Source organism: Oryzias latipes, chromosome 7 (assembly GCF_002234675.1).
Source record: "Oryzias latipes chromosome 7, ASM223467v1".
Classification (NCBI taxonomy): Eukaryota; Metazoa; Chordata; class Actinopteri; order Beloniformes; family Adrianichthyidae; genus Oryzias; species Oryzias latipes.
In genome coordinates, this window is record NC_019865.2 from 30,333 (window position 1) to 48,807 (window position 18,475).

Genomic DNA, 18,475 nt, shown 5'->3' on the forward strand with positions numbered 1-18,475 from the left:
GAATCCAGTTTGATCAAAGTGAATTATGTGAGGAGTGACTTTTTCTATTCTCTGTGCTAGTGCTTTGCAGATAATTTTTACATCTGCATTAATTAAAGAAATGGGGCGATAGCTTGAAGGACTCGTGGGGTCTTTGTCTGGTTTTAGAAGAAGGATAATGTTGGCTGAGTTCATGTTAGGTGGTAGAGATTGGCTTTCATTGATGAATTTTACCGTTTTATAAAACGTTGGTGCCAGTTGTTCCCAGAATTCCTTATAAAACTCTGCAGGAAAGCCGTCGGGTCCTGGTGCTTTGCTGTTAGGCATAAGTGACAGAGCTTCATGAAACTCAGACAACGAGAGCGGAGAGTCTAAATTTGTGATTTGATCTTCGTTTAACTTGGGCAGGTTTACATTGTTGAGAAATGAGTTGATGCTTTGTTCTGATGGATTGATCTGTGGAGTGTATAAGTTTTGATAAAAGTCTTTAAACGCATTATTAATTTTTACCGGGTCATGGGTGATATTCCCTGTTTGGTCCATAATAGAAGTGATTGTTGATTTTTCTTTATTAATTTTAAGCTGATTAGCTAGAAATTTGCCAGATTTATTTGAGTTTTCATATCTTTCCAGTCGAAGCCTTTGTATCTGGAATTGTGTTTGTTTATTGATGATGTCATTAAACTGCAGCTTTAAATTTTTCAGGTCGCCCAGTATGTGTTCCTGTGCAGAAGCAGCATAAGCAGTCTCCAGAGTTTTTATTTTATTTTCTAATTCTAATAAATCTGCTTTCTCTTTGCGTTTTTTATGCGTTGAATAAGAGATGATTTTCCCTCTCATGACTGCTTTTGCTGCTTCCCAAAGAATACTTGGTGATATTTCAGAAGTATTGTTGAATTCTAAGAAGGTTTCCCACTCTTTTTTAAAGAATTCAATAAATTCCTGGTCCTTTAACAGAGACGTATTAAACCTCCAGGTTGAACCCGAGGGTATCGATATTTCCCCAGAAATATTTACAGAGACTGGTGCATGATCACTGATAATTATTGGATGAATGTTGGAACTTTTAATTTCTTTCAAAAGGGAGTTACTGACTAATAAATAATCTAAACGAGAGTGTGAATGATGAACTGGAGAAAAAAAGGTGAACCCCTTAGTGTTTGGATGACATGAGCGCCAAGCGTCGCAGAGACCCAGGTCATTCATGTACTGCTTTAGAATACTTGCAGACTGCCATGTACGCTGGTTTGCTGCTGTGCTGAGTCTGTCAAGTTCAGGGTCCAAAACAAGGTTGACGTCTCCTCCTATAATGATTGTGGAGTCAGAGTGAGCTGAGAGTGAGGTGAAGAATCTGTGAAAGAAGGAAGAGTCGTCAACATTAGGACCATAGATGCTTGCTATGCAAAAGTCCTTATTCTGAATGGATATATTAATGATTACAAATCTGCCTTCTGGGTCAGTAACTGTATCCTTATGAGTAAATGTAACATTTTTATTAATCAAAACAGCAACTCCTCTTTGCTTTGAGTTGAAACTGGCAGAATACATAACTGGATACTGGGAACAGCACAGGAGATGACCAGCTGATAAAGATAAATGGGTCTCCTGCAGCAAAGCTATATCTGCTTTAAGATCATTCAGGTGATTTAACACTTTCAATCTCTTTGGCCCAGAACCAAGTCCACGCACATTCCAGCTAACGATATTAAGACTGTTCATAGCTGTTTTAACCGGGAGAGTGCAAGGCTAAATAGTGCGTGTGCCCATCCGTGTGCGCGTGCCCGCTGTGCGTACCTGCTACACTGACAAGCGCTGTGCGTTGTGGGTGAACGTGTCTTGGCTATGAGCTGCATGTTGCGTGCGTCCTGTGTGAGCCTAAGTGAGGTTTTTGCAGTTTATCAACGTGTGTGTGCGGGATCGCGTGTGCATGCTCTTATGCGCGCTAGTATGCGCGCGCGCCCGTTCCGTGCATAAATAAATACTCACCGTGGTTGCGTTGACTTTACCTGATTCACATATGAGGAGATGAGAAGGGGGGGGGGGGCAAGAGAAAAGAGAGAGGGAAAGAAAAAGAACAAAAAACAAAAACAGCGAAACAACAACAGAAACATGAATGTGAGAGAAAGAAAAAACACTTTTCCTGAGAGGTGTGGATTATTGATGATCCGATTATTTCCTATTCAATTAAATAAGTTTGCTGGTTTCTTCTGGGCAGCGCAGATGTCAGTGCGCCTCTGAAAGCCTTCAGCACAGCCAGGGTGTTACCTCTGGGTCCCGGAACAGCTTGCCATTCACAAAAAGTTTATCAACGGCAACCACCGCGCGGGCTCCAGCAGACAGGTGCTTCCTCCTCAGCGGGAAGAGGATTTTCCGCCGGCGGAGGATCTCGCCTGGGAACTGATCATTCACGCTATAATGTGTGTCTTTCAGCTCTCGCCCTCTGCTTTTTACCTGCATCTTTTGTTTATAATGTTCAAATTTAGCAACAATAGGACGGGGACGCTGATTGTCCGGCCTCTTTCCTCCGAGCCGGTGAACCCTGTGGAAGGAGATCTTCTGGACCTCTTCCTTGGGGAGCTTTAGGTGGACCTCTATGAAGGACTTAACAATGTTCTCCGGGACTTCTCCTGCCTCTTCTGGAATCCCTGCGAACACTAGATTGTCCCTCATGCTCCTCGCCTGAAGATCCAGGAGGGTTTCCTTGATGGATCGGTTTTCCTCAGAGAGACGGGCGGTGTCGTGGCCCAAGGTCTTCACGGTCTCTCTGAGGGCCTGGTTCTCTGCTGCGAGCTCCTGCACCTGCTGTTGGCTGAATTCCAGAGACTCTCGCAGACCTTGGAATTCCTTATGGAGGATCTCCAGCAGATTTAAACGGCAATCAAGGCTGGAGAGCCTTTTATCAATTGAATCCAGGATATCACTCATGTTGCTGCCTGGGGAGGAGACAGCCCCCGGGGAGTCTTCGGGACGGTTGCGTTTGGTGGACGGAGTGGCGGTGTTGGATTTCTTCATGAGGCAGGTATTGAAACACTCGTCGATGTAATTCTCCAGATCCTCCAGGTCCTCCAGGTCTTCCAGGCTGGCAAATGCTTGACAAACTTTTTCAGATTTTTATTTTTTAACTTTCTGGATTATTTAAATATGGCGGTGTAATTAAATAAATCAAAAATGTTTGTTCACAACTTACGCGCCGCCAAGTAAACTCACCACACTCCTCTCGTCGGCTCTCGCGATACTACAGCATCACGTGCTCCCCCAAGATCTTCATCCATCTTCAGTCTCAAGTTTATTAATGCCAAGCACTCATAGACTCTGGAGCCAAACAAAGTTTTATTGACGGTCACTTAGTGTCCAAACTCAGTCTCCCCACAGAACCGCTGGATCATCCTGTCAAGGCGGCTGGACTAGGTGGTCAGCTGCTCACCCGTATCACTCACCTTACCAGACCCGTGCAACTTATCACCTCCGGTAACCATCATGAAGTTATGCAATTCTATATCACTCAAACTCTTCAATCTTAGGCTTCCCATGGCTCCGCAGTCACAATCCCCAGTTTGATTGGGTCAATCATCACATAACTAACTGGAGCACCCATTGCCTTGCCAACTGCCTCCGCTCCGCCGTACCATCAGTTTCTCCCAATCAGGAGCCTGCCCCTGTTGATATCAACCTCTCCAAGGTACCCCCATGTTACCATGATCTCAGGACTGTTTTTAGTAAAACAAGGTCGGGGCTCTACCTCCGCACCGACCTTATGACTGCTCCATAGAGTTATTAAACGGGGCCACTCTCCCCCAGGGACGTTTATTCAACCTGTCAGGTCCCGAAAAACTCGCCATGAATCACTTTCCACGGGCCACATCCGACCCTCCTCGTCACCCGTTGGTGCCATTTTTTTCTTTGTCCAAAAGAAAGATAAGACCCTACGGCCATGCATCGATTACCGAGAATTAAATCAGATCACTGTTAAGAATAAATATTCTTTGCCTCTCATAAATTCCGCCTTGGACTCCGTTCGGGAAGCGCGTGTGTTCTCAAAATTAGACCTTCGTAAAACGTACCACCTAGTCTGTATGAAGGAGGGGGACGAATGGAAAACTGCTTTCAACACCCCTCTTGGGCATTTTGAAAACCTTGTGATGCCCTTTGGGCTCACCAATGCCCCTGCAGTTTTTCAACACCCAGTTAATGACGTCCTCCGAGACTTCCTTAATAGGTTTGTCTTCGTCTATCTTGACGATATTCTCATTTATTCACCCAATCACAATCTCCACACCCACCATGTTCGTCAAATCCTTTAGCGTCTTCTCGAAAACCAGCTCTTTGTAAAGGCTGAATGGTGTGAATTTCACGTATGTATTGTTTCGTTTCTTGGGTTCATTATTGAGGCTGCCAACATCCGCCCCGATCCAACCAAGTTTCCGCTGTCGCCAACTGGGAACCTCCCGATTCACGCAAACAATCACAACGCTTTCTCGGATTTGCCAACTTTTACCGTAGATTCATACATAACTACAGTACTCTCGCCGCCCCTCTCACTCAACTTACGTCCGTTAATAAACCTTTTATTTGGAGCCCAGAAACCCAGGGCGCTTTCGATAAACTCAAGGGGATGTTTATCTCCCAACGTCAGTTTATCGTAGAGGTTGACGCCTCCGATACCAGTGTTCGAGCAGTTCTTTCCCAACGTGAGGTTTCCTTGGGGAAACTCAAGCCCTGCGCCTTCTTTTCACGCAAACTATCACCTGGTGAACGTGACTACGACATTGGTAACCGCGAACTCCTTGCCATAAAACTAGCTCTTGAGGAATGGCGTCACTGGCTCGAGGGGGCGGAGCAACCGTTCATAGTTTGGACGGACCATAAAAATCTCGCTTACCTCCGTTCAGCTAAACGCTTAACCCGACCCCCCCCCCCCCCCCCCCCCCCGCTAATGCTCTATACGTGCCTTCCTCTCTGCGTTCGGACGTCCTGGTTTGGGGGCATACTTCTCGTGTTTCTTGTCATGGGGGCGTCCAACGGACGCTCAACCTCATTAAACGCAGGTTTTTCTGGTCGACCCTAGATCAGGATGTCAGGGAGTTTGTCGCCGCTTGTACTATTTGCACCAGATCCAAATCATCCCATTCACCTCCAGCTGGTTTACTCCACCCTCTGCACATCGCTGCTCGCCCTTGGTCACGCCTTGCCCTAGATTTCATCACAGGGTTGCCTCCATCAAAAGGTAACACCGTCATCCTTACCATTGCTGATCGTTTTTCTAGGGCTGCACAGTTCATTCCTTTGCCTAAACTCCCCACTGCCGCTGAAATGGACGACATTCTGGTTCATCAGGTTTTCAGATACCACAGGATCCCCAAGGACATTGTTTCAGACCGGGGACCCCAGTTCGTGTCCCAGGTCTGGAGAACCTTTTGCTCCCGTTAGTCTCACCTCTGATTATCACCCCCAGTCTAACGGCCAAGCGGAGCGTACAAATCAGGAGTTGGAAGCTGCCCTTCGTTGCCTGGCTGCTCAGAATCCATCCAACTGGTCCAAGTTCCTAGTATGGATTGAGTACGCCCACAACAACCATCCCTCCTCTGCCACCGGTATGTCACCATTTGAAGTATCCCTTGGTTATTCTCCTCCGCTGTTCCCCTCTCGTGAGCTAGATTTGGCGGTTCCCTCAGTGCAGCATCACCTGCAACGCATCCAGCACATCTGGCGCCAAGCTAAGGCCGCTCTTCTGCGCACCCGGGAGAGCAACTGTCGTCTGGCTAACGGAGAGCGGCCCCGGATTACCAACCAGGGCAAAAATTTTGGCTTTCCTCCAAGAACATACCCCTCCAGGTCACCTCACGCAAGCTAGCACCCCTTTACATTGGCCCTACATCACTGACAAGATCATCAATCTTACCTGTGTTAAACTACGGCTCCCGGCTGCTTTAAAGATTCATCCCTCGTTCCATGTTTCCCAAATCAAGCCCTTTCAGGAAAGCCCCTTATGCCCGCTGTCTGCTTCACAACCACCCGCCCGGCTCATCGACGGAGCGCCTGCCTTTACAGTCAGTCGGATTCTGGACATTCACTGCCGGGGCCGCGGTCACCAGTACCTGGTGGACTGGGAGGGTTGCGGTCCAGAGGAGCGCTCTTGGATCTCCCGCTCCATGATCCTGGACCATTCCCTCCTGGACGACTTTTTCAGGGCCCACCTTGACCGCCCCCCTGGACCGCTTTGAGGCGGTCGTTGAGGGGGGGGTACTGTCACGGTGCCTGTCAGTTCACCTCCCCTCCTCCAGCTCTCACCCCCTGGCTGATTGGAACCAGCTGACCCTCATCTTCTTATCATACTGCCGGTCTTCATATGGGAGCTCCTCACCAGTGTCCAGCGCCAGTTTGTTATACTCACTCCGGTGCTTATGCCTGGCCTTTTAGTCTCAGCTAAGTTTATCTAGTCACTTTACTTACCTCGTCTTGTGCTCACCTTCAGGTTCCTACCTTGGTCACTCTGGTTCCCCCGCTCCACGCTGGTCCTGCCGTCCTCGGCGCCCACGCCTCGCTCCAAGCTGATCACGTCGTCCTCACCATCCACGCCTCACCTCAAGCTGGTCCCGCTGTCCTCAGCGCCCAAGCCTCGCTCCCTCTGGCTCCACGGTTCGACGCCTCCTCGTGTCGCCCCCCCTTCATCTGCATCAGCTCAAAGGACACCAAGCTCAATCCACGGAGGAGACTCGTCCACGTCCCCTCAGAAACTTATTTACCATTGGAAAAATAAATCCATTCAAAGTCATCCTAGCTGTGAGTTTTCTTCCGTGTTTCAGCGTCTGGGTCTGCTACGTCTACGACGTCATGACAATAGGTAAGTATTGGAACGAAGATCGACTGGTAAATTGAGAGCTTTGCTTTCTGGCTCAGCTCTCTCTTCACCACAGAGCTCTCTTTACCACAACGGACCGTTACAGCGACCACATAACAGCGGACGCTGCACGATTCGCTTGTCAATCTCACACTCCGGTCTTCCCTCACTTGTGAACAAGACCCCAAGATATTTAAACTCCCCCACCTGGGGCAGGGACACTCCACCTGCCAAGTGATGGCAAACTACCTTTCAAAAAACCATGGCCTCAGATTTAGCGGTGCTGACCCTATTAATCAAAAATTCAATTCAGAGGATCACAAAAATTGTTAACCACATCCTTTGTTGGAGTGTGAAAAGGAGAGAGAGTGCGAAAGGTGGGGTGGCAGGTGTAAGAGAGATGAAGAAAAAAAGATGTGTGGGGGGGGGAAGTTACAGAATCGAAAGATGTATGAAAAAGAAGGGTAAAAATCATCATTAATCAAAGAAAAACAGTGAGTCTGTTCCTTTTGCTGGTGTGGAACCAAAGACCACAAAGAGTTTCCATGAAGACGACCTCACCCTAGGAGCTGAAGCGGCTCCCCTGACCATGGTCGGGTCAAGAAAAGCAGAAAAGGATAGCAGCTTTTTTTTCAAAGTAATTATAGAGCTGCAGGCCTATTCATTTTCTTGTGAATGAGAAACAAACTTTGGTTGTTACACTCTAAAACATTATTTGGGCTGTAGTTGGAAAGATAAACTTTTATACATTGATCTAACTTATTTAGTTTGGTGAAAATAAATCTTTATTTTTTGTTCATTCAACTTAAGAATAACATAATAATAGTTGTCTGACATAGTTATTTTACTTTCAATCAACGTAATTCTATTAAGTTGGTGTAACTTTGGTGTGAAGCTGTCAATGTGTCATGACCTCATAACGTAAGGCAGCGCAAGGAATTGTGGGATACCACTTTCTTTGCGTTTCTGGGCAGATTAGGGTTTAAGTGTGAGTTTTTGTCCATGGGTTTTGTTGTCTAGCTGTTTTACTCTGTTTTAACTAGTAATTCAAACTGTTATGTTTATTTTTTTCTGCACCATGAGTTAGAGGGTTAGAGAGGATGATGACCAACCCACTTGTGCCGTAAAACACTGTTTGTCCCAGTATTAAAGACAGAGTTCACCTCACGTGAGTTTCTGCCTTGTAATGCGAGACATTGCTGGGTCATTCATGTCTTTGATATGGATGTGAGAAATGTGTCAATTTAAGTTGTATAATCAAAATTTAAAAAGAATTAAGTGAGATCAACATATTAATTGAGTTGGATAGACATAAAAAATTAAGTTGAATAAACTTAATTCAATTAAGTTTTACCAATTGATTTACCAATTTTACGTGTTACCAAGCCGATGGAGGGGAATCGTGGGATTGTTTTCTGGACTATTATGAAGCCCGTATATGCTCTCACCTGGTCAAATCCACCACAGAAAAGTCCTTTGGTCCGGTAGGCATTAGATGTCTACATTTCTAATCGTTTAAAACTCATATTCCTTACACTTTATGCTAACTCCCAAGTCAAGACTTATGTAATGAATAATAACCAACTTCTCTTACTTGTGAAGTTAAGAGATGAAAGATTTTTTTTTTTTTACAATGTTAGAGCTTGTACGATCCCCTCCTCCCATTGGCCCTTCAGATCATTTTCTTGATGTTTTATTTTTCCTGTGTTGTGATCGGTGAGTTTGTTTGTCTTTTCAGAGAGACGCCATTGTCTAACCCTAACCCTAACCCATCATCTGGTTAACAAAAATTAAAACATTTTTTTTTATCCATTTACCCTTTATAATAAATATGTCCTGATCCCCCTCCGTGAACCACCACTTTAATACGGTGGGGGTTTGATAGTTTAAGTAATCCTAGGAACTATGCCGTCTGGGGCTTTTGCACCCGGTAGGGTCCCCCAGATAAAGAACGGCCCCCCATGAGAAGCACCAACAAAGATTCCTGCTACATTGCCTGGATTGGCGTCACCTGGGCCTAACCCGGGAGCCAGGCCAGGGATTGTGGCTCCCCCCCTGGCATCTGGACCGGACTGTCTTTCATAAAACAGTGAACCACTCATCAAAGTGGCTTCATTAGACTGGTTTAGATCCACCAGGTGGCTCACCCATATTCCTGCACTGAAAGACTCATAAAGGGGAACACAGAAATGAGTGGCATCTTTTCCCCTTAGAACCCCCCGCCCCCATCACAGGATCAAAGGGTGGGGTCATGGTGGAGATGTGGTCTTCTGATAATGACTCAATTCAAATACGTCTATATAACATTTAAAAGTCAGAGTAAGACAATAAATCCAGCAAAACATGGAAAACTACAAAGGCAGACCATGTTTGGCACAAAAAACTAATAAACATAAAATTCACACATAGGGCTGTGACGGTGTGGGATTTTTTATCACCGCGGTGATGAACCAGCAGGGGGCGCGGTGTCGCGGTTAACCGCACAGCCCCACCCCGCCCTCGCCCCGGCTCCGCCCCCCGCCAAATCAAATCTCCTGGCGGCCGCCGCGTCCCAAAAAAGTACAATTACAACGCAGTATTGTTTATTTACAAATAACAGTAACAACTAACTACTACCTATCTAACTAATGAACTAACTATATAGGTGTTGTAGATTGACTGTGACTTTGTGAGCGCGGTGCGTCTGTAAGAGGAAGGACGGAGTGAAGGATAACAGTAATAAATGTTTCCCCCAGAAGAAAAGTGACTGATTCCTTATTAAACCGCTCTGTAGTAGAGCTGTGACGCTGTGGGATTTTTTTTTACCACCGCTGTGATGAAGCAGCAAGAGTCATGGTGTCTGTCGGGACTCTTGGTGCCCCCCCGCCCCCAACACAAAATCCTCCGGCGGGCGGCCACGTCGCGCACTCAAGAACGCATGCAGCTTGTAATGGAAATGAATACAATGGAAATGAATAGAACGCAGTATATTTATTATCAAACATACAAATAACAGTAACAACTAAATAAATAACTTATTAACTAAATATACAGGTAAACATTTGCAACCTTTGAAAACAAAAAATGACCAGGTGCTGCTGCTTTTATTTGCCAGTCTTCATGTTTCGTGACAGGAACACCAACATGTTAACCTTGTCAGGCTTAAGAGAAGACCTTAACGGGGTAACGATGTTGCCAGCCGCACTAAACACACGCTCCGATGGCGTGCTTGTTGCACACACAGTCAAGTATTTCCTTGCAACTTTTGATAGCAGAGGGAATCGAGCCTGATTATCCAGGCAAGCGGATCAGAGTGCAGATCCAGGGCCTCCTCCTGCAAATACCTCGTTACTTCAGTGTCTGGTGACGGCTAAATGTAGATTATGGCCAAAGCAATTTAACCATGTCCAGCCAAGCTTCCGGACCACAGCCACAATATTTGCTCCATTGTCCGTTGTAATGCAGATCAGTTTCCTCTCATCCAAGGACCACTCTTGGAAGGAGGATCTGAGGGCTTCCGCCAGTTTGTCAGCCGTGTGGCTTTCTGGCGTGAACACAGTCTCCAGGCACTTTGATTTTAGTTCCCAGTTTGTGCTCAGATAATGTATGGTCAGGCTCATGTATGGCATGTTGTTTACGCTTGACCACATATCAGCTGTCACTGAGAAATAATCGACGTATTTTAACTCCTGTATTACGCCGTCCTTCACTGACAGATACTTTTCAGGGATCGCTGTTTGAGAAAAGTACTTTCGGTCAGGAAGTACATGTACTTGTCAAATTCATGTAACATGGCTTTGAACGCTGGCTTCTCAACGGTACGAAATGGCACCATTTCCTCAACCAAGTAACGAGTGACGCTGTCGGTCAGTGCTCGCCACCGATTACTGCCACTTTGGTACTTCGCTCCTCTTGCAAAGGCCTCGGAGACTCCCAATTGTCGCTGCTGGCCTGAGGTAGGTGGTCTGCTGCTGGTTCTCCCAAGTCCGACAAACGCCACAGGATGGTTGATTCGCAGATGGGATCTTAAATTGGTCGTATTTCCTCTGGAGACGGAAACTTCTGTACGACATATACGACATATTGCCTTGTCCAAATTCACCGGCTGTCCCTTGTCATCTGCCTCAAAGCCAAAGTGTGCCCAAATATCCGACACAGTATTGGATTAAGACACTAAATTCGTTGCCATTATTATTCTCGAGCGCACAAGCGTTATATGGCGTATACCAAATGAAGCTACCGGTAGGCATACTTGCTATCAAAATCTAACTAAGTCCAACTGTTTCAGTTACGCTATTTTTTATGCCTGTGTTTGTGCATTTAATTTAAAATTATATGTAAACATTACAAATACTAAAACATGGCAAGCAGTTAATTAAAATCTGACACTCATTAAAAAAGCCCCCCATAATATGTATAATGGGCTGTCCCTAACCTTGCGCTGGAGGACGCAGGGTTTTTCCACACACAGGACAAGAGGACTCGTATATAAAAAGTAAATTATCAGCAAAGAGGAATGTGGTTAATGTTTTTATTATAGTTCAAATCACGCACCATATGCAGAACTAAAAATAAAATAAAAAAATAAAACGTGCGGTGACGTGCGGTGATGAGTCATCACCGCGGTGATGCGGTTATCGTCACAGCCCTATTCACACACATTATTAATTTTTAACTATGTTGTCAAATACCTTTCACTCCTCAGTATTTTTGCTGGATATCACAAAAAGATAGTTTTACGTGAAAATCCAAAGAACATCTGATTGACACTAACCCAATCTAAATTTTATCAAAACCTCAAGTCAATGATGTGCAGGAAACCCTTTGGTTCTTCATTGTCTGGGAGAATTTTAACTGGTGACGTTAATTTCCTTCTTGTCCGCAGAAACTGTTCAGGCGTTGTTCAAAACGAATTTCCCCTCTGCTTTGCCTTTCTACCCACTGGAGATTGTGCTTTTTGCTTTCCTGGGGTAAGTTTGCTTTAGCAGCATCTCACCGACTCAAAAAGACTTAAGTTCGATGTTTAATTAACCCTTGTGCTATCCTAGGCACTTTAACATTGGGAGTTGGGTCATCTAGACCCACTAGACAGTGCTATGAACCTTTTTCCTTCAATGATTTGTGATCTTCACTGGTGTCCATGGATTATATGAAATCTTTCCACCTTTATCCACCTTTGTCATGGTAGGGAGAACACATCAATGTAAGGGGGGGGGGGGGTCATCTAAGATAGCACAAGGGTTAATGTCACTCACACTCAAAGGTGGAACCGTTGTATTTTTCATCTGATTGTTTTTTTTAGTTTTTGCTGTTTTTCATTCACCTTAAGACTAATGATTTCTGTGCCCATTGCTGATTTGATTCCCAGTTGCCTCTGTTTTTCCTTTCTTGTGTGGAAGCAGGCTGCTCTGTGGAGCTGTTGGCTGCTGCTATCTCTTTTGCCATCGGTGGATCCTACAATTTACCAAAACCAACCCGCTGTTTATTAGGATGCAGACAGAGTGAGAGTTTATTCAAAAAGCCAAATATTGATGAGTCTTTCTTTTTCCTTTGAAACAATATTATGGCCTCAGATCTTAAAACAAGTTAAAAAAAGTTTTCTCTCACACACACAAAACAGCCCAAACTTGACTTCAACACCTGTATTTCCAAATCTCCGCAGGAAGGGTCTGTACTCTGCCGGGGTCGTTTTTTTCCTGGCATGCCTGACATTCCCCCCTTCGACTGGACAGTACATGGCTTCAGAGGTGGGAATCAGGAGCCACTTTAGCTTCTTTTATGCACAAAGTCTTTCTTCAAAGGCTTGCTCAGTGCAGAAATTTTAGTTTTCTTTGAAAGTTTCACATTGTTAGCATTTTGTGATAACTTTTCCTGGGTGGGGGGTTGACTTTGTTCTCTCCTTGACTGACTGGGGTGGGCTGGTGGTTGCCTAGAGCAGTGCTTCCCAACCCTGGACCTCGGGGAACACTGTCCTGCATTTTTTTAATCCAATCCTGCTCAAACACACCTGTCTTTGATGACTGTCATTGTCAAGCTTCTGTAGAGCCTCATGATCACTTGAATCAGGTGTGCATCAGCAGGGCATGGAAAACATGCAGCTTGGTCGGGCCTCACACTGGAAACACGGCCTTGTGCAATGGCCTTTCTTCCTCTGGTTTGGGGTCTGTCATGGACATGCTTCTCTGCGTGGGTATCCTGGGGACCCTGACTGCCACTGCTCCTTTGCCTTCAGCAGGGGCTTGGTGTGGGTGAAACTGGATGCTACCCTTCCTTTTTCTCTCTTACGTTCTACAATCTATAACATCATTGTGTGCTGTAGAACACAGACACTCACCTGACATGACTTGTATGCAAATATTTACTAGAATTGACACTGGAATGCAGAAGTCGGACCAAGTCATTATTTTGCAAGTCACAAGTAAGTTTCAAGTCCTTGTCCTCAAGTCCAAGTCAATCCCCAAGTCAAGAGCAGGCAAGTCCCAAGTCAAGACCTACCAGTCTCAAGTCTAGTCCAACAACAGAGTCATAGTATTTACTCAGTGGGGCAAAAAAGTATTCAGTCAGCCACCAATCGTGCAAGTTCTCTCACTTAAAAAGATGAGAGGCCTGTAATTTCCATCTTAGGTAAACCTCAACTATGAGACAAAATGACTAAAAGAATCCCAGAAAATCACAATGTCTGATTTTTTAAGAATTTATTTGCAAATTATGGTGGAAAATAAGTATTTAGTCAGTAGCAAAAGTTCAACGCAATACTTTGTTATATACCCTTTGTTGGTAATGACAACAGTCAAACATTTTCTTCACAAGGTTTTCACAAACTGTTACAGGTATTTTGGTCCATTCCTCCATGCAGATCTCTAGAGCAGGGATGTTTTGGGGCTGTTACTGGGCAAAGATTCTCTATGGGGCTGAGATCTGGAGACTGGCTAGGCCCCTCCAGGACCCTGAAAAGCCCAATGCTCTAACATCCACAAACGGTAACTCCTATCACAACTTGAGATTGAAGGGATACATTACAATACCACACCAGAGCCAGAACAGCAGGTCAGAAAGGATGCTATACCACACTCCCACCCCGAGCTTGGGTACACAGCCCCAACAACTACAGATATGCTGAGTGAGGCAGCAACTGACCTGAAAGACAAGATCATTCCTAGAATGACCACTGGGCAACCCCGACACAAGCTACAACGGTTAGGTGATGTACTGCCTGAAAGTCTTCTGGAAACTGCGAATTAAGCATTGAGGGCAATTTCTACCACAACAATCACAGAAACCAATGAACTGGTTTACACTTCAGCAGCAGTGATCCTTGAGATGCTTGGCTATAAGAGCAACAATGGAAGAAAACAATACCCACCATGGAAGCAACGGTTAGAGGCCAAAATCAAGTCAATTAGGAAGGATGTGAGTAAGCTGACAGAGGCTCAAAGAGGTACAATGAGACAGCAAGTACCTAAGAAATACAGCCAGATGCCCATACCTGAAGCACTGGAAACTGCCAAACAAAGGCTCCTAGCCTTGAGCAGCCGCCTAAAGAGGTACACAAGAGACAATTAAGCCAGACGGATAAACAGGCTCTTCGCAACTCAACCTGCAGAAGTGTACACTCAGTGGCAGGGTCAAAACAGCCGAGCAGACCCACCAAGGCTGGAAACTGAACAGTATGGGACATATGGGAGAAAGACACAGCACATAACAGCAATGCCCAGTGGCTGGTCTCTCTGAGAAAAGAACATAGGAACCTCCCTGAACAGAATCCAGTAACCATCACAGTGGCTGACATCCAAGAAAGAGTGTCAGGTATGAAGAACTGGACAGCACCGGGCCCTGACATGATACATGCCTACTGGCTAAAGAAGCTTACCGCACTCCACGAGCGCCTGGCAGCACAAATGAACCAGCTGCTAAGAGATGGGACTCACCCCGAATGGCCACCCCTCACAGGGTGCAGTCCCATCCAACTACCGGCCAATAACCTGTCTCTCCACAACATGGAAGCTCATGTCAGGCATCATTGCAACCAAGATAAATAGGCACATGGATCAATTCATGAGTAACACACAGAAAGGCGTTGGTATAGACTCCAGAGGAGCCAAACACCAACTCCTGGTTGACAGAACAGTTGCTCAAGACTGCAAGACGACACACCAACCTGTGCACAGCCTGGATTGATTACAAGAAGGCCTATGACTCAATGCCACACACATGGATCACTGAATGCTTGGAGCTGTACAACATCAACAGGGTTTTAAGAGCCTTCATAGGAAACTCAATGAAGCTGTGGAAAACCACCCTTGAAGCCAATGGGAAGCCACTTGCACAAGTGTCCATCAAATGTGGGATATACCAAGGTGATGCTCTGTCCCCACTGCTGTTCTGCAGAGGTCTGAACCCCTCAGCCAAATATTCAACAAGACTGGCTATGGATACCTACTCAGAAATGGGGCCACCATCAGTCACCTCCTCCACATGGATGACATCAAGCTATATGCTAAGAGCGAGCGTGACATTGACTCCCTGATCCACACCACCAGGATCTACAGTACTGACATTGGGATGTCATTCGGGCTCGAAAAATCCAGCCGGATGGTGAGAAAGAGAGGCAAGGTAGTCCACACAGGAGGGGTCTCACTCCCAGAAGGAACAATAGCAGACATTGAGGACAGTTACAAGTACCTTGGAATTCCACAGGCAAATGGCAACCTGGAGCAGGCAACAAGGAAAGCTGCAACAGCTAAATACCTCCAACGAGTAAGGCAAGTCCTGAGAAGCCAGCTCAATGGCAAGAACAAGACCGGGGCTATAAACAGCTACGTACTGCCAGTTATCAGATACCCTGCAGGAATAATAAGATGGTCAAAGGAAGAGATACAGACCACGGATGTTAAAACACGAAAGCTCCTCACCATGCATGGAGGATTCCATCCCAAATCCAGCACCCTGAGACTGTATGCTAGCCGCAAGGAAGGAGGCCGAGGACTAGTGAGCGTAGAAGCCACTATCCAGGATGAAACATCCAAGATCCATGAATACATCAAGCTCAAGGCCCCAACTGACAGTGTGCTCAGTGAATGTCTCAGGCAATGGAGAGCAGAGGATACAGTGCTGGAGGACAGATCCTCACGGGAGGACAAACCCCTGCATGGGTTGTACCACCGGACCATAACTGAAGTGGCTGATATCAAGAAGTCCTACCAATGGCTAGAAAGGGCTGGCCTACAGGACAGCACTGAAGCGCTCATCCTGGCAGCTCAGGAACAATCCCTGAGCACCAGAGCAATAGAGGCTCAGATCTACCACACCAGACAAGACCCAGGGGTAGATCTACCACACCAGACAAGACCCAAGGTGTAGGGTTGATGGATTTATTTCATTTTGAATGGTGTAAGTAAATTCGATTTGTTTAAAAACAACCAACTGATAGATAAATCATGTTTGTTCCATTATTGTTTATTTAATGAACAGAATTTTATCTTTAACAGTACGGGGGGAAAAAGATTCATTGGTTCAAAACACGATAAATAAATAAAATAATCAAATTAAAGCGACATCAACTACTAAGATGAAAATAATACAAGTGCTGCCAAGAGTAATTTAACGCAGAAATTGCAAGTGGGATGAGGGCCTTTTAGTATATGTTTTTGTTCGCCATTAAGATTCTATATTGTTTGCCTGATGGCAGCAAATAGAAGGAATGATAAAGAGGATGAGTGGTGTCTTTGATGAGAAGGGTTGGCTTGCCTAAACATTGATTGCTTCTGCATTCCACCGATGGGGTCTGAGGTGTTTGGATGGTTATGCTAGCCTGATTGGTTGTTTTAGTGAGCATTATTTTGTGTTTGAGTGTAAGAGAGTGAGACCAGAAGGATATATTGTATGTAGTATGGATTCAATCAGTGAAGTATGTACAAGAAATAAAGTGTCCTTCTTGATATTAAAGACCCACTCCGATTAAAGAAATTGTGTTTTTGGTGTGTTTGCTAATAATAATAAGAATAATAATACATTTTATTTTAAAAGCACCTTTTAGGAATCTCAAGGCCACTGTACAAATAAAATGAGTAAAGCACAATTAAAACAGCTGGGAGAGAAAGAAATGGTGCAAAGGTGTTAAACATGATTTTCTGAACAGATGGGTTTGGAGTTTAGATTTGAATAGGGACATGGTGTCAGAGTTTTTTCTAAATCCAGTGAAAGGGAGTTCCAGAGTTTGGGGGCAGAGCAGCTGAAAGCCCTGCCCCCCATGGTGCTGATGCAGGTTAAAGAAATAGTCAGGTAAAGGGAGGATGAAGATTTCAGGGAGCTGGAAGGTGTAAGGACTTTGATGAGAGCAGAAAGAACAGGAGGGGAGAGGTTGTGGATGGACTTAAAGGTGTTTTGCAATCAATTCTTGTTTGAACTGGATGGCAGTGGAGCTGAGTGAGTGGAGCTGACCTGAGTAATTAGGTCAGAGTTTGGTTTTGGAGGGAGGTATACCAATGCAATGATGGTGGGAATGGATCTAGATATTTGTAGCACAGTGCAGTCCAACAGAGAAACCAGGGGCACTGAGACAAGTGTGACTTTCCACTTCTTGCGGGGGATTACCGGAAACCTCCCCTGCGGGAGCCGCAAGATTTCTAAACATAAACAAATCCATCAGGAGTTGAGTTGTTAAGGTGTGAAAAGGCGTTAGGCAGTTGCCAGGTTTTGATTAAACAGAGGAAATCCTGTTTGTGCTTGGTGAGGAGTTGATTGATTAATTGTCCCTTGTCTGTGAGTGAGCAGGCCAAAGCTGATAGCGGTGTGCTTGAGCGGAGCAGATCTGTCAAGTCTGATCTATAAGATTTGTTCAAATCAAAATTGAACATGTTCTTGTGGCATCTTTCTGATGATGGAGGACATTTATAAAGAAAAGATTGAAACTGCTTTTCTGAGTATTTCTTTATACAAATTGTGGTGAGTCGGGAGCAGATGGACAAAATGTCCTTTTAGATGTGGCGTAGAACTGCAGGCCACAAGATCCCTGCTCCGTCCCTTTCTGATGCATCCACTGTCAGACAAAAAGATTCATGAAGGTCTTTGTTTTCCTCGTCTGAACTGGAAACTTGATCAAAACTGATTGGCTGGATAGCTCTGATCTTGCATCTGTTTTTGTTGCACCACTAATGGTAACATGAAGGTATGAGGGGATGTAAGCTTGTGAGACAGATTGTAAACACAGGCATGATGGTAAATCAGCACAGGCTTACTTCGCGCCAACAGTCCCACCCACAATTCAGAGGTGAATTTCTGATGAACTCCTGCCACTCTGCAGAAACTAAGTCCTAAAAAACAACACAGGTTTTTGGATTTTGGCTAAAAATGGCATTACCATAATTAAAATACCACTAGGAACACTTTGAAAATAAACAAGAAGATGATCGGAGTGGGACTTTAGCAACATTTGTTTTATCAAAATGTGGATGCACCGTTATGTAACGCAAATGTCACTCATTTGTTCATCAGTACACCACGAAAGAGCTCCTCACCTCGTTGTTGGATTGCAGACAGTGGAGCTCTTTATCCCACAATGCATCAGTCCATCAGGAGTTGTCACTAAAGTGGAACACCTCAGAAATGCCGCTTCTCTTGTCTTTGGCATTCTTTCTGCTCATGAAGGTACCAATAACACAATTATGTCTTCTTGAATTG

At 45.2% G+C, this 18,475-nt stretch overlaps 1 protein-coding gene across 2 annotated transcripts in view; it reads left to right on the top strand.

Moving 5' to 3' along the window:
* Positions 1 to 18,475, top strand: part of LOC101167014 (chloride channel protein ClC-Kb-like) — a 58,495-nt gene that overhangs the window by 21,984 nt on the left and 18,036 nt on the right. For both annotated transcript variants that reach the window (XM_023956261.1, XM_023956262.1), the window contains 4 exons: positions 11,682 to 11,766; positions 12,199 to 12,297; positions 12,459 to 12,543; positions 18,290 to 18,442. In XM_023956261.1, the coding sequence (XP_023812029.1) occupies positions 11,682 to 11,766; positions 12,199 to 12,297; positions 12,459 to 12,543; positions 18,290 to 18,442 (422 nt within the window). The remainder of the gene's footprint in view (positions 1 to 11,681; positions 11,767 to 12,198; positions 12,298 to 12,458; positions 12,544 to 18,289; positions 18,443 to 18,475) is intronic.